Here is a 14,532-nt window from a genome sequence, read left to right as displayed (position 1 = left end):
TTTACATAGCACATTATGTAGTCCTACAGTTAATAACGGGCTGGCTATCTGGTAATAACACCGACGTTAACGTTAATCAATAGTACAAGACAGAAAATACGTAGTCCACAGTTTACCAACGTAATCTATGTTTCCACTCTTTATGTGTGGATCAGTCTATGTATTTGGTATTTTGCTGAGTATGCTAATGTAGCCCCTGTGTATATGAATTGTTTCAGAATGTTATAGTGTTAAGTTACAGGTTGTAAAGCAGTTGAGAATAAGACATGTAATGCATAGGTCCAGTAAGGTACTCACCTGGTAACTAGTTTTAAAAAATTAAATTGTTTACAGATTCTGTATAGTAAGTACATTATTAGAAAACACTGTATCACAGACAGACAGAGGCAACTAAATGTTGCATAACCTCTTTTGCATGAGAAGTAATGGACACAGAGTGTAATTTATGTTAGTTTAGCTAGATTGGAGATCAGGATACAAGGATGTATTGTCATATGCATAAATAAACAAGTTATCAATGCAATGACATTCTTAGTTTGCTGGATCACTATTCTGTAGTGAAATATACTAAAAGTAAATATGAAATTAAGAAAGAAGAAAGAAATTATAACATAACATATAGCAGGCCATAATTTTACAATATAAGAGGACAGACCAAGCATATTCTAACTGTGTTTTTTTTTTTCCCCCAATCATACAGAATGGAGCCTAAATTTAGGAGGAGGGGGGATGGCCATGCTAGCCTCTTTGACACAGAGGAAGCAAAACGAATTAAGAGGGAGAACAGGCCATGAGTGCGGGCTCTGTCGCCTGAGAGGGTGAAAGAGTCTGCGAAGATGGCTGTTCTGCGTCGCGGTGGAGACCCGGAGAATATGCAGCATGTCCTGGGCCAACATCAGATGCAGTTTGGGATATTCAGGGGCCAAACTTTTCAATGGGTGGCAGAAAATGCGTTGGGGTATGCAGGTTATGTGGTGGCATCAATGTCAGAGGAGTCAGGAAACTCTGATTCACACAACAACCTCGTCAACAAAAGAGCCTTCCAGGGGTACATCTCACATTATCCGGCAGGCCGTTATGCCATCCAGGTCAAGCGGGAGGTGAGATCCGCTAGAAGCCAGAGCCAACCTGCCACTGCTGCTGCTGCCACCTCCACACAGCTGCCCTCCACCTCACCACGGCCCTCAGCCTCTTCACGAGCTGCAACCACCACACAGCCGCCCTCCAGCTCACCACGGCCCTCAGCCTCTTTGCGAGCAGGCCATCTCCACCTCAAAAATCACCTTCGTCAGCCCAGAGAGCCTGCCTCCTGCAGTTGAAAGGAAAGGAAGACCCTGTATGCCTAACAGCAGTGTGGCAAATCCCCACATCTTTGTTTTGCCCCCTAATACTGCAGGGATGGCCCAGCTAAAACAAAGACTGAACATAACTCCATCTGCTGGTCTTAGGCCGCCCTTCCTTGCAGCTCTCGAGCCGCCTCTCCAGGCAGCTCCCCAACCTCTCAGACCTCTCCTGCTTGCGCCCAGACCTCTCCTGTGTGCAGCCCAACCTCACCTGCCTGCACCACAACCTCTCTTGCCTGCCTTCCAATCTGTGGTTCCTGCAGGTTCTTCCCTGACAGATGTGCCTTACACCACTCAAAATTACCACAAGAGGAAAAGACAGGAGGAGGAACAGAGTGGCAAAAGGAAGAGGAAATACTCTAGGAAGAGTGACGCCATCACCTGCAAGCAGTGTCAGAGGGAGCGGGACCCTGCCACCCACCAACAGTACTTTGGGAATTGGTACTGCCAGGCCACAGCCACCGTGACTCTGGCTGAGTGGAGGGCTGCACTTGAAGCCCGGGGATATGGCACAAAAAAAGATACTCGACCCTGATAACTCTGTTCACATTAGCCTATATTGTATTGTATTATATACTATTTCATATACTGTATTGTATTCTAGTAATATAGTATTAATAATAATCTATTATATTCTATTATACGATACTATATTCTATTCTATTCTATTACATGGTATTATATTATATTATATGGTATTATATTATATTTTATTATATTATATTTTATTATATTGCATTATATTATATATATATTATTCTAGTAATAATAGTATTAATAATAATCTATTATATTCTATTATACGATACTATATTCTATTCTATTCTATTACATGGTATTATATTATATTATATGGTATTATATTATATTATATTTTATTATATTGCATTATATTATATATATTATTCTAGTAACAATAGTATTTATAATATATATTTTTTATTGTATTATATATATATATATATATATATATTCTGTTCTATTTTGTTCCATTACATTGTATTCCTGTTGATTTTATTGTTGATAAATGTATATACCACTGATTGCACTGATTTTATTACTGTACTGTTTTTTAAAATTTGTTTATAATAAATATGTTATTAAGATGACTCAATACAAGTGTTCTTTTTCATTCAAATACAATGTATAGCATACCACTGAATTATATTATATACAATAAATATATATATACTCTTCTAGTAATAATAGTATTAATAATAATCTATTTTATTAGTCTACATTATATTAAATTATATTATAATATTATATATAAACTATTCTGTCCTGTTCCTAAATGATAGGCTATTAATTAATCACAATGGCAAGTGTATAAAGTTAATAGTCAATGCTTGTGATAAACAAAATATTGTAATATTTACATACAGCACACACTGCTTAATTTCTACCATAGATTAAGCACAACAGACAATATTAACACACCGTTTGAACCGCCTTAATAATAAAGCCAATTACATCTTTCATATCATTACAACACGGGATACGAGGCAATGATCATCAGCCGTGTTTTGGTAGCGCGTTAATGTTACTATTTATAGCATTAATAGCTCGACGATCTGCGATAATAAAGCCAATAGGAAATAGCGATAATGATGATAAATGACCGTCATTATAACGGCAACGATAAAAGATCCACCTTAGAACCATCTATTCATGTGTGTTTGCTAAATATTAATGGCATGAGGTTTGGGTGACACGGGTTTCGAGGCGAGGATCATCAGACATATTCTGGTAGTGTGTTACTATTTTTAGCAACCGTAGCACGACCAACCGGCTATTTCCTTTGGTGAGCTTACTGCTCAATAGTGTCCACTGATGTTTTTCAAGATATAACACTGATGACTATATGTCCATCTTGTGGCAGATTCAGGTTCATACACAGTAATGTGTCCAGAGTAAAATCTGACTAGGAGTACTGTATTTGACCTCTGATCATAAATGATAAAAAACAGAAAGACAGTGCAAACACTTTTATTGAACTAATTAATCGCAACAAACAATTCTGTACAAGCAATTTCCTCTTCCAATAAAATGTTTCGGGCATAAAATTAATGTTGAAACACAAGGAAGTTCCAGATCCAAGAAATGTGATTTCACAGGAACCTGATTCCGGCTCCAAACTGGAACCCGTCACATATCCTGCAAGGAACAGAGAAAATCTTCTTGAACGAGTGTATGTAATGTTAACATAGGTATCTACATGATTGTACAGAAAAGGCTCAATGTTGCTCAATATTTACTGCTTTTGGTTTAATAAAACCTTAAGTGTATATTTCACACATGTAAACAGATGTGTGAGTTACATTGCTTGAGTTGAGAGACCCACCTGTACAGGCAGTTTCAATGTGATTGTTTGGTGTATTCTGGTCGTCTCTAACTTAATCATTCATCTTACCTAAAACTAGCTAACCTAAGCAGCCTACCTGTCTCCACTCTGAACTCCCATGGGAATGCAGTAATTCAGCTCCAGTCTGGCAATATTCCCCAAACGCAGCACAATTCCCAGTCCGTATGACCAACGGATGCATTCTGCCAGTTTCTTCAAATGTGCTCGTGGCCCCTCACCTGAGTAAAAACAAACATATAACCTCAATCAGACAGAAAACAAGGGTGTCTGCAAAGTCCTGCATCAACAGTTTGAGCTCTACTTCGTCCAATCACAGCATTCCTCTGTCCAAACATTTATTACAAATATGCTCGTTCTTTTTCCAACTACTCACCATAGTTGAGGTTACAAAGGTTCCCGGCATTGAGGAAGAAATGTGTTCTGAAGAGGTCACCGAAGCCCCCCTTGCCTGGTCTGAAGGGTAGAGGGGTGTAGAGGTGGAGGCCTCCAGCCCAGTAGCCCTCTCCTCCCAGGTAGTCGCCTGCCATACCAATAATTCCAGCACACAACCTTTCAATTAACCATCAAACTTCAGTCTGGTTACCCAGCAACTCAGCCAAGTTAATGTCTCACCTTCACTCTGTGGGCCCATACTGTACATACTGAAGCCCCTGATACTGGTGGGGCCACCTAGATAGAACCTAGAAAGACACATAAAACATACAATATGTTATATGAGCTTTCTGTGAATACAGAAAGAACCCTACAGTTAGTTTCTAAATTGAATTTAGTTCGTACAATTGCAGCAATTTGCATCAAACATTGTACATCTCTGAGTCAAATTTGAACTATTTTGAAATATTTTAGATTCAGTGTGACCTACACTTTCCGAGGATGTATATGATATCTGCAATGTCCATCACAAATAAACATGGATTTATGCATGGATATTTGCGATGGACATTGCATAAACCACTTAGAAATCCTAGGAAAAAAAGACACTTCTTATAACTCCAGAACTTGCCTGAAAACCTTCACGTTTTTAAGTTTTCTTCAGTATCAAAGTAATCCAGTGATAGTTGTCTAGACATGCATGGCTACATTGCAAAAAGCAACTGCTAATAGTTAATTCGGCATACTTTTAATGGTCAAAATTTAAACAAAATATAAGCACAAAAAAAAGGACTCAAGTTTTCCAGACTTCAAAAACCCCTGGTCTTGTGGATAACGGTAATAGAGTGGTGCATTGTATTTCTTTACCTGTCTGCTATGCTTGTTGGCTTGTCACCGATGGGTAGGAGCAAACCGCCCCACAATGAGGCAGAAAGAACCTGGAAGAGAAGATGTTGTTTTTTAACATAGAAATGTATGCCTGGCTAAAGAAGGACTACACCAAGGTTTTGGGAAATTAGTCTGTTGGTCATTTAGTTAATTTTTCTGCTGACACCATCCTCACAAAAGCCTGAGTATATTACTTAAATTCTTTACTAGGACCTTGTACTTTGGCCCAGTAAACCTAGTTAAAGTTAAACTGCATTAAGTGCCTTTAGATGAGATAATTTGCTAAATGGCTGAAATGTAAAATGTAGAATCTCACCGAGTCCCAGAGGAGTGTTTTGTTGAGCTGAATCTCAAAGTCCTCCTTCAGGAAACTGCTGTCTCCCCCGGTGTAACCAGCAAGTTCCTAAACAACCACAACACAAAACGTCAACCTGGTGGACACGATCAGTCATATTGTTTTCATATAGCATTTGACTGGCTTAGTGTTAAATGACAAACCTGATGGATCTTCAACAGGCCACCTCTCTTGGGGATGATGGAGGAGTTTCGGGTGTCGATGATCATAGAATGCTGAAAAACAAAATGGCACTGTTCACACAACTACTGCTAAATACTGATTTATTACTACACTGTCTCTTTTCACTATTCAACATAATTCATATCCACCGTTCACTTTCCCCCACACAATGTTATTGGGATGTATTGTGCAAAAACATCTGAAAACCCTGATGTAAGCACTGAATACCAGCTTTGCTATTAATTCTCTGAGAGCAGACTTCATGAAACCACACAGCTATTTCAAAGACCATAGTCAAATTTCCAATGTAAAATAGGAGACAAATACCGAAAGCGAGGACTTGAGGGAATGGCCGCTTTCCTTTCGGACAGCAAACGAGGCAGTGCGAGCCAGACAGCCCAGCTCTCTCCACACTCCCTCCCACTTCAGGGTTTGGTTGGTCTTCCACACTGGGAACTGTGGGGGATAAATTGGTAATAAGACAACAGTTTATTATTTTGTTTGCACAGATATCATGCAGTAAATGAGCATACAGCATGCATTGTTTGTAACATAGCAACTTTTGTCTCCTTAAAGGTTCAGTGTGCAGGATTAGGTGGCATCTAGTGGTGTGATTACAGAGCGCAACCAACTGAGTACCCCTCCGCTCACTCCTCCCCTTCCAAGAATGCTGATTATAAGATAACGAAAACAGAATGATTCTCAGTTTTCATGTGATTATACACTAAAGAAAACACAGATCTAAATATTATATTAATTTCTGCTAATACTGTATATCCCCCAAAATGCTACACTATACCTTTAAAACATAGGGAAAATAATGGCTCTGTCAAAGCCTTCTTTCATCATCCTTCCATAAATAATGTTAATGTTAGTGCAATACAATTATTTTACTTTGTAAAGTAACAAAACTCCAGCCAAAACTTGACTTTATGGTCCCTAACAGAACATTTTGATGCCTTCTATTATGACTCCTTTCAGCTTATTTTGTTAAAATACAACCTAAATGTGTTAATTCACTTCATCCATGTGCAAAGACTTAACAGCAACATTTTTAACTGCACAAAATGAACAAAACAATAAGCATATACAGTAAATGAAACAAATATTTACGCTCAATTCTCCAGAGATGCCTCGATCCGTCTCCCTCAGTGAACTCCATGGAAACTGACCTGTTACTTTGTACATGTTGAGTGAGATGCTGGAAGTGAAAAAAGAGAAGAAGAAGAAGAAATGTCAAAAACCCTGCTAGGATCCTTTGTGATTATACCCATCTATTCTAGTTACTGCATAGATTGCTCAGACATTTACCTCCTCACTGATGGACCCAAATTTAAAGCTCAACTACCAGGAGAGTCACCTTATCTGCATAATTTCAAACCTCAACCACCATGCTAAACTGAACTGCAGAACTTATCGCAAAAGAAGAAGCCTTCCTGCAGATACAGTAGATGCACATGCATACCATGTATCAAGGTGAAAACAAGTGTATTTTATGTAGCTGTTCATATCTTACTTGCGTTCAAAGTTTCCTGGTTGGGGTTTGAAGAAGGACAGGCCGTAGGACGTCTCTTTGGTGCCGTAGGAGAACTGGAAGGTCATTTTCTCTGCCCGACCTAATGCATTGGGTAACTTCACACCCAGTACCTGAAAATTAAAGCGGGGGAAGTTATTATGGTTTCCATTCTGTATTTAGAAGCAACCTAACTAATAAAACATAAAATGTAAAAGACATTTCAACTCAATATGTCTGAAAAAATGCATAAAAAAGCACAAACAGATAGATTTTTGGGTCAAGGTGAAATAACTTTATACCAGTGCTACAAAATAAAGTTGAAGTCAAATGGTCTTTATAGAAAGGAATTGGTAAACCAGTGTATTGAAGCTCTGATTTGGATCCAAATCAGTATGTAGCCTTTCAGGAAGTAGATGGTGACATGAGCCATCGTAGCGCTCACCATGCTTCCTTCATTGTTTCCAACCATGGTGTTGTAGCTGCCCGTCATCCGTCTCAGCTCGGTGACTTCAAACGTCACGTCGAGGCCGTTAGGAAGAGCATCCTCACCTGAAGAGAAGAGTTAATTATTTTATGTTCGGTTTAAAACAATAAGCCAGATGATGTATAAACAACCCGATTTCAGAAAATGCATCTTTAAAATGTGTACATTTATTTGGAAATTGCATATGTGTAATCATAAGAGCGTGCAGAGACTGAAGAGACTGACATTACCTCGTGAGGTGTCAATAACAACTTCCACTTTTCTGAAGATACCGAGACGCAGCAGCTTCTGTCGGGCTTCATGGGACTTTCGCATCACCTGCACAACAAATTAAACCATGTTTTGACGTCAGTAACGGTAACTCACAAGTATTGATTAATACAGCTGTATCAACATGCACCTACATCAATCAGGTTCTTTGCCCGGAAAACTCCTGCGATTTCATAAGTCAACAGGTCCTCCTTCGTTCTTCCGATCCCATCTATGTGTACTCGTTGAACTACAACCTGATAAGAGAAACAAACAGCATTAGGAACATTAAGAACACACAAAACAACCAAAAAAAACACTCAGTCAAATATTATGATGCAGTTTCTCCCTTCTATAAAATGTCCACTATAGCTGCAGTTTCCTGGCATTTCAGGTTGTGTTTCATTGTTTCAATTCTTTCATTTACAGCTTGTGGTGTGGACATGAGCCAAGGAATCTCTTATTTCTATGCTGGCAAAGCACAAACCTAGTGTGTGGGTACAGGTCTGGTAATGTGAGAGTGTCTGGTGTAAATACCGTCTGGAACAAAACAAATCTTACATCCTTGTTTTCAAGAACTTCTTGCTTCTGCTCGTGCTCGATGTCCGGAGCCTCGATGTCGTCGGGTTGAACTCCTAGCTCTGGCCCTCGCATGGGCAGAGGGTCCAGGCTCTGCAACACACAATATGAGGAAAAAATATGTAATCACAATCAAAGGTCATACCGTGTTTTACCAATCAAATAAATTGGAGTGGATTATGACATGAAGAGGGGTTAAAATTCTATAATTACACACATGTTATACATGTTGTTGGGTGTTCTCGTTATTCATTATATGCCCAGCAGCAGAGTAAGGCTAATCATTTGGTCTATAAAAGTAAGAACAACTGTGAAAAATGTCCATCACAGTTTCCCAGAGTCCAAGATGACAACTTCAAATGTCTTGTTTACTGTTCGACCAACAGACCAAACCCCAGATATTCAGTTTAAAATGATATAAAACAGAGAAAAGCAGCAGATCATCACAATGGAGAAGCTGGAATGAGAGAATGATTGGACATTTTTGCTTATAAAATTATTGAAATGAAAATGATTAATCGATAATCAAAATAGTTGCTGCTTACTGGTCGACTGACTCATCAATTGTAAGCAATTGATTGTTTCAGAGCTACACCACACCGTAATACAGGCATAATTTACATAAAATATCATTAAACTGTTAAAAAACGACATAAATTGTGAAATTGTTGTCATTTTTTAAAAAATACTCTGAAAATTGTACTGAGTTTGGTTGGTGACACATCCATGTCTATCCTTTGATGCAATATATACCTCACGTGCAACTACCTTTGTTTACATTTTATTTCTTACATCTACCCTACCTCTTTTAAAGTGCAATTACCTCCGTTTACATTACATCTATTTTACCTATTTTATTCCTCAAGTGTAATACCTGTTTATATTTATTTATTACATCTACTTTACCGGTTTTATTTGCTTTATAACGGTGTGTGTTTTACCTGTTACATGTTTTACCTGCCAAGTATTTGTTTTAAAGCACTGACCAGAAGTGGCAACTGTGAATCTCGTTGTATTTAATATGATGACAATAAAGCTTTCTATTCTATTCTATGTTATTATCATATATGCATTAGAAAAATGGGAAAAGCACGGGAAAATAAACTGATGTATGAATAAATGTGTTCTGTTAATCTGTCATGCTCATTTTATTTTTTTAAGTTTTTCCTTCTTTTTTTTTGGCAGTGAACTCATCTAATTTTTCATTCAACAGATTTTGAACCAAGTAATTGGAGGATAAAGGACAATAACAAAGCTTTATATTTCCTTTTACACTCCATTTGAATGATATAACTAATAATATTTATTGATTATTGACTAATCTGGCCCTGGCTGCAGCCCTGTACACGATCTATTGGATAATAGTGTAAACAAGACTGAGAGTGCAGTAAACACAAGCTGTTGTCAAAGTGTGCTGACTGCAGCAGAACTACAGTGAGTGGAGGAGCCACTAGCATCTGTCATCCTTGTCAATGGGATGTATCTACAGCTGCACACACACAGTCTCTACGTTTAAAAGGTGAGGTTCAAAACTAACTATAGCAGCAGGGAATAATAAACTGAGTGTGTTGCCACAAAGCTGCTCTTGTTGGACCTTGTTGCATGTACAGTATGTGCAGTATGGGCCTTTTCTTGCAGCACAGCAGATAACTGGCTGCACACACGGAGAGGTCAAAGTCCTGCTGTAGCTAACTCGGTCACCGGACAGCTCCTTACTTACCCGGGCGTGGACGGTGCCCATGCTGAGCTCCACAGGGCGCGGTCCTCCCGGTGAATACGAAGGAAACTTTGAGAGGAAAAAAGAGCAACTAATTTAACCTAGAAGGAACCGGAGAGAGGCGGCGAGGCTCCGTAGAAGGAGGAGAACATGTCATTTCCTGAACACGCCCTCTGCTGGGAAGCATTCAGGACAACGACGCTGCAAAATGTAAAGACAAGAAAAGAACACATATATAATAACACTATTTCTACTAATAATATTATAATTATTTAATATGAATTGATACAACATTATATGTATTATTATATGTATTGTTATAATTATACTTGTATACTATAATAATAATTATTATTATTATTGTTATAATTATTATTAATAATAATTTGTATTGTTATTATCATTATTATTAATAATAATAATAATAATAATAATTATTATTATTATTATATGTATTATTTATAGTATTATTATTATCATTATCATCATCATCATTCAAGGTATTCAAGGTAAATGCTACTGATGATGATGATGTTTTTATAAATAATAATAATAATAATAATAATTATAATACAATTAAGAGCTTTTTTAAAATTCAGATTGCCAAAGATCATGTCCTGTTTTAAAATGTATTTTCCTGATTTTGTTAATTAATTTAATTTAATTTAATTTAATTTAATAAAAAAAAAGACATATTAAAAGTTGTGTTTTTTGTAATAGGTACTATTTCTTATAAACAAAATCAAAAATAAAACAATAGCACTTGTGTTTTAGGCAAAGGAGTAAACTAAAGTATTGTCTTATTAGGTTGGAAACATAATGCATCTTCAATGTATAAGACATTAATAAACTGACCGATGGTGTGAATTTAAACCACTGGGAAAGAATTTTGTTTTATTTTAATATCAGATTAGAAGGGGGAAAATAACTTTTCAGGACTTGGATGTAAATTTAGGATACATAATACCTGTTGTACGCTTTTATCATTTACTTCTTTGCATGAGAGCGCTGAATAAACAGTTGTATCTCATCACATATTGCACCTTGACATGGTGTTATTTCTTGAAGCACGGCAACCTCCAGTTTTTAGAAGACATTCCACAACAATATACAACTGTTGACTTTAGTGTTAAAAGGCTGTTGAACACTTGAATGAAAACTACCTGAATCAGATTACATATTAACATAGAAGTTTAATAACAATAATTATATAAAATGTGCTCATTTTACAAAACACAGCTCCACATACTGTAAGGCCCAGTCCCAATGACAACATCCAAATGCATATCAACATTATGTCATGGAATAAATAACAGCTGAATGAAAATCATCAAACATAAGTTCACTCTTGTTCATATGTTGCTGAGCATCTCTGCAGGCCTTGAGACCTGTAACAACAAAATTAGACAAAAATTACTTTCATATTAGGGTGAATTTTAAAATGCTGGTGAATATTGTTTTTGTCATGCTGTTCAGATTTTACAAGGTGCTCTTACGCTTCTGTTTTGAAGGTTTTATGGGATATTCTGTCTTCATTTACACCTTCGGGACATTCATTGATGTCTTTTATGCCCAGTGTAGTCAGAGCTGTGAGGGAAAAGGTTCTGTGATTAGTTATCCACAGTGTCATTTAGCATTTTTCTGTATGAAGTAATAATTGGGTGAGTTAAAAGTACCTATTGGTGACATGAATAAATAGGCTATACTGCATATTAAATATAATTATAATTATCATTTATTGGTTCTAATGAAGAAAAAACTGACTGAATACCTGACAAATACATGCATGTAAATATTGTTTATTATTTGACCATAGAATTATATTGCCAATATAAATATCAATTATGTGTTTAATCATATAGAAAGTGTGTGCAGTGTCAGTCTCTCTGCCCAGTAAAGCCTAATAGTGTCTATGTCCTGTGCTTACCCTCCTTGTATTGGGCAAAAGTGATGTATTTTTGATTAGTAGGGTCCAGGATCCCATAGATTGCATCCAGGTTGGTGTCGTTGAACAGATTCGGCCCATTCAAACCACTCTGCTGAGAAATCTTCAGCTTTTTCAGCTGCTCAACAAGAAACTCTCTGGGATTATCTGAGTGAAAGAATAAATCACAATTAATCACTGCTATTAAGGGGCACATATTGTGTTTTTGGTAATAAAAGTTAAATAGTGGAACTCTTTAAGGAAAAGTTTGCAGCATCCAAAATATTAAGAGCAACAATAGCAAATAAATAAAAGGTAATTTAAACAATAATCAGTGAAATATATGACAATGCAAAACTGATATTTTATTTAAATACACTTTGTAGACAATACAACACTAGGGTACGTTCAAGAACAGTATGATTTGTGCTGTGTTAACTGTTGTAAATAGTAACTTAACATTGTAAGACACATCACAGCAAAAGACAGTGTATTAGATATATATATATATAGATAGATAGATAGATAGATAGATAGATAGATAGATAGATAGATAGATAGATAGATACATTAGATAGATAGATAGATAGATAGATAGATATAGATAGATAGATAGATAGATAGATAGATAGATAGATAGATAGATAGATTAGATAGATAGATAGATAGATAGATAGATAGATACATTAGATAGATAGATAGATAGATAGATAGATATAGATAGATAGATAGATAGATAGATAGATAGATAGATAGATAGATAGATAGATAGATAGATACATTAGATAGATAGATAGATAGATAGATAGATAGATAGATAGATACATTAGATAGATAGATAGATAGATAGATAGATATAGATAGATAGATAGATAGATAGATAGATAGATAGATAGATAGATAGATTAGATAGATAGATAGATAGATAGATAGATAGATAGATAGATAGATAGATAGATAGATAGATAGATAGATTAGATAGATAGATACATTAAATAGATAGATAGATACATTAAATAGATAGATAGATAGATTGTAACTTTATTGATCCCGAGGGAAATTCAAGTTTCCAGCATCACAGTTCCATAGTGCAAAACATGTAAAAAAGTTAGTAGTGCAAAGTACAAAAAAATACACCAGATATAAAAATACAAGGAGATGAAGAAAACTGTTAAAACTGAATATAGTGCAGAGTAACAGCTGTGATACACGACTATTAAAAAGTGAGTATAGTGCATTATGTGTAATTGTGTCCCTTTTCAAACACAGTTATGTTATTATAAACAATAATAACCTATAACGTTATTTAGGTTATTATGTATGTTTATTACAGGGTATTAGTTAACCCTATCTAGCAACAGAAGGATGCAGTCCTAGTCCAGCACAGGGACTGAACAACTAGACTAAAAGTTAAAAAGGTCTTTTCATTAGTTAGTTTCTATTTGAGCTATCTAACGGTAGCTTTTGCAAACATAGCTGTTTTTCAGTAGAGGATGTTTGGTTGTTGTTGTTGTTGTGTCTATAACTGAGATCAGCTCTAACCAGGTCTGTAGAAGAACAGCATGCTGGTCAGGTTGTCCATCAGCTCGATGATCTTGTGTTTCTTGAGATACTCAGCAGCGTCTTGTTCTTTCTGCGTCGCCATCTTTACCACCTCACTTCTGTTTAAACTCGTTGCTATGATACCCAACATCCAACGGTTGAGGCACACGCACACACACACACGTTTGTAATTGTATATACTTGTGAGGTCCCTCAATGACATGAAACATCATATATATATAAAATATAAAAAATATAAAATATATATATATATTTTATTTATAAATAATAATATATAATATATATATATAATTATAAATAATAATAATATAATAATAATAACCATAAATTATCATTTATAATTATAATAAAAAATATAATTATAAATAATAAATGTATTTATAAATAATAATAAATAATAATATATATATTTATAAATAATATTTATTTATATATATATTTATTTCTATATATATATATTTAGTATTTATTCTGTTTAAACTTGTTGCTATGATACGCCAACATCCAACAGTTGAGGCACACGCACACACACGTTTCTAGTTGTTTATACTTGTGAGATCCCTCAATGACATGAAACATTATATTTTATATATATATATTTATTTTATTTAGAAATAATATATAATATATATGTATATATATATAATTATAAATATTAATATAATAATAATCATCATAAATTATAATTTATAATTATAATAAAAATATAATTATAAATAATAAATGTATTTATAAATAATAATATATATATTTATAAATCATATTTATTTATATATATATTTATTTATAAATATATATATATATATTTAATATTTATTGTTTAAACTTGTTGCTATGATACGCCAACATCCAACGGTTGAGGCACACACACACACGTTTGTAGTTGTTTATACTTGTGAGATCCCTCAATGACATGAAACATATTTTATATATATATATATATATTTATATGTATTTTATATATATATATATCATATATATATTAGGGCTTCATTATTGATTGACTGATTAGTAG

General features: G+C 35.2%; 2 protein-coding genes across 3 annotated transcripts; both read right to left on the bottom strand.

Moving 5' to 3' along the window:
• Positions 1-3,316: 3,316 nt before the first annotated feature.
• Positions 3,317-10,196, bottom strand: samm50 (SAMM50 sorting and assembly machinery component). Of its 2 annotated transcripts, none has more exons than XM_074633816.1 (15): positions 10,034-10,196; positions 8,296-8,406; positions 7,890-7,991; positions 7,716-7,803; positions 7,444-7,550; positions 7,002-7,132; positions 6,599-6,686; positions 5,813-5,941; positions 5,467-5,538; positions 5,285-5,371; positions 4,948-5,018; positions 4,321-4,388; positions 4,082-4,228; positions 3,785-3,926; positions 3,317-3,500 (listed from the first exon to the last, which is right to left on the bottom strand). In XM_074633816.1, the coding sequence occupies exons 1-15, from the start codon at positions 10,052-10,054 to the stop codon at positions 3,455-3,457; spliced, it is 1,410 nt and encodes a 469-aa protein (XP_074489917.1). In that variant the 5' UTR covers positions 10,055-10,196; the 3' UTR covers positions 3,317-3,454. The 2 variants fall into 2 exon arrangements, with proteins under 2 accessions (XP_074489917.1, XP_074489916.1); XM_074633815.1 differs by having other exon boundaries at positions 4,082-4,238; positions 4,322-4,388.
• A 1,007-nt stretch (positions 10,197-11,203) lies between these two features.
• On the bottom strand, positions 11,204-13,644 carry efcab10 (EF-hand calcium binding domain 10). The gene is made up of 4 exons (XM_074634359.1): positions 13,497-13,644; positions 11,958-12,122; positions 11,527-11,617; positions 11,204-11,418 (listed from the first exon to the last, which is right to left on the bottom strand). Exons 1-4 carry the CDS (start codon positions 13,597-13,599, stop codon positions 11,373-11,375), a joined length of 405 nt encoding a protein of 134 aa, XP_074490460.1. The 5' UTR covers positions 13,600-13,644; the 3' UTR covers positions 11,204-11,372.
• Between the last annotated feature and the right edge of the window lie 888 nt (positions 13,645-14,532).

The sequence above is a fragment of the Sebastes fasciatus genome, chromosome 4 (assembly GCF_043250625.1).
Source record: "Sebastes fasciatus isolate fSebFas1 chromosome 4, fSebFas1.pri, whole genome shotgun sequence".
In the NCBI taxonomy this organism is placed as follows: domain Eukaryota; kingdom Metazoa; phylum Chordata; class Actinopteri; order Perciformes; family Sebastidae; genus Sebastes; species Sebastes fasciatus.
This window is presented reverse-complemented; position numbering and strand designations above follow the sequence as displayed.

What these genes read in the sequence shown, in the direction of transcription:
- samm50 (XM_074633815.1), bottom strand. Translation starts at nt 10,054, where the DNA reads ATGGGCACCGTCCACGCCCGG. An exon ending in TGGGCACCGTCCACGCCCGG is followed by an intron (nt 8,407 to 10,033) that starts GTAAGTAAGGAG and finishes TGTGTGTTGCAG; the next exon opens with AGCCTGGACCCTCTGCCCAT. An exon ending in GTATGGGCCCACAGAGTGAA is followed by an intron (nt 4,239 to 4,321) that starts GGTGAGACATTA and finishes GCTGGAATTATT; the next exon opens with GGTATGGCAGGCGACTACCT.
- efcab10 (XM_074634359.1), bottom strand. Translation starts at nt 13,599, where the DNA reads ATGGCGACGCAGAAAGAACAAGACGCTGCTGAGTATCTCAAGAAACAC. An exon ending in GCTGTTCTTCTACAGACCTG is followed by an intron (nt 12,123 to 13,496) that starts GTTAGAGCTGAT and finishes TCTTTCACTCAG; the next exon opens with ATAATCCCAGAGAGTTTCTT. An exon ending in AAAACCTTCAAAACAGAAGC is followed by an intron (nt 11,419 to 11,526) that starts GTAAGAGCACCT and finishes TTGTTGTTACAG; the next exon opens with GTCTCAAGGCCTGCAGAGAT.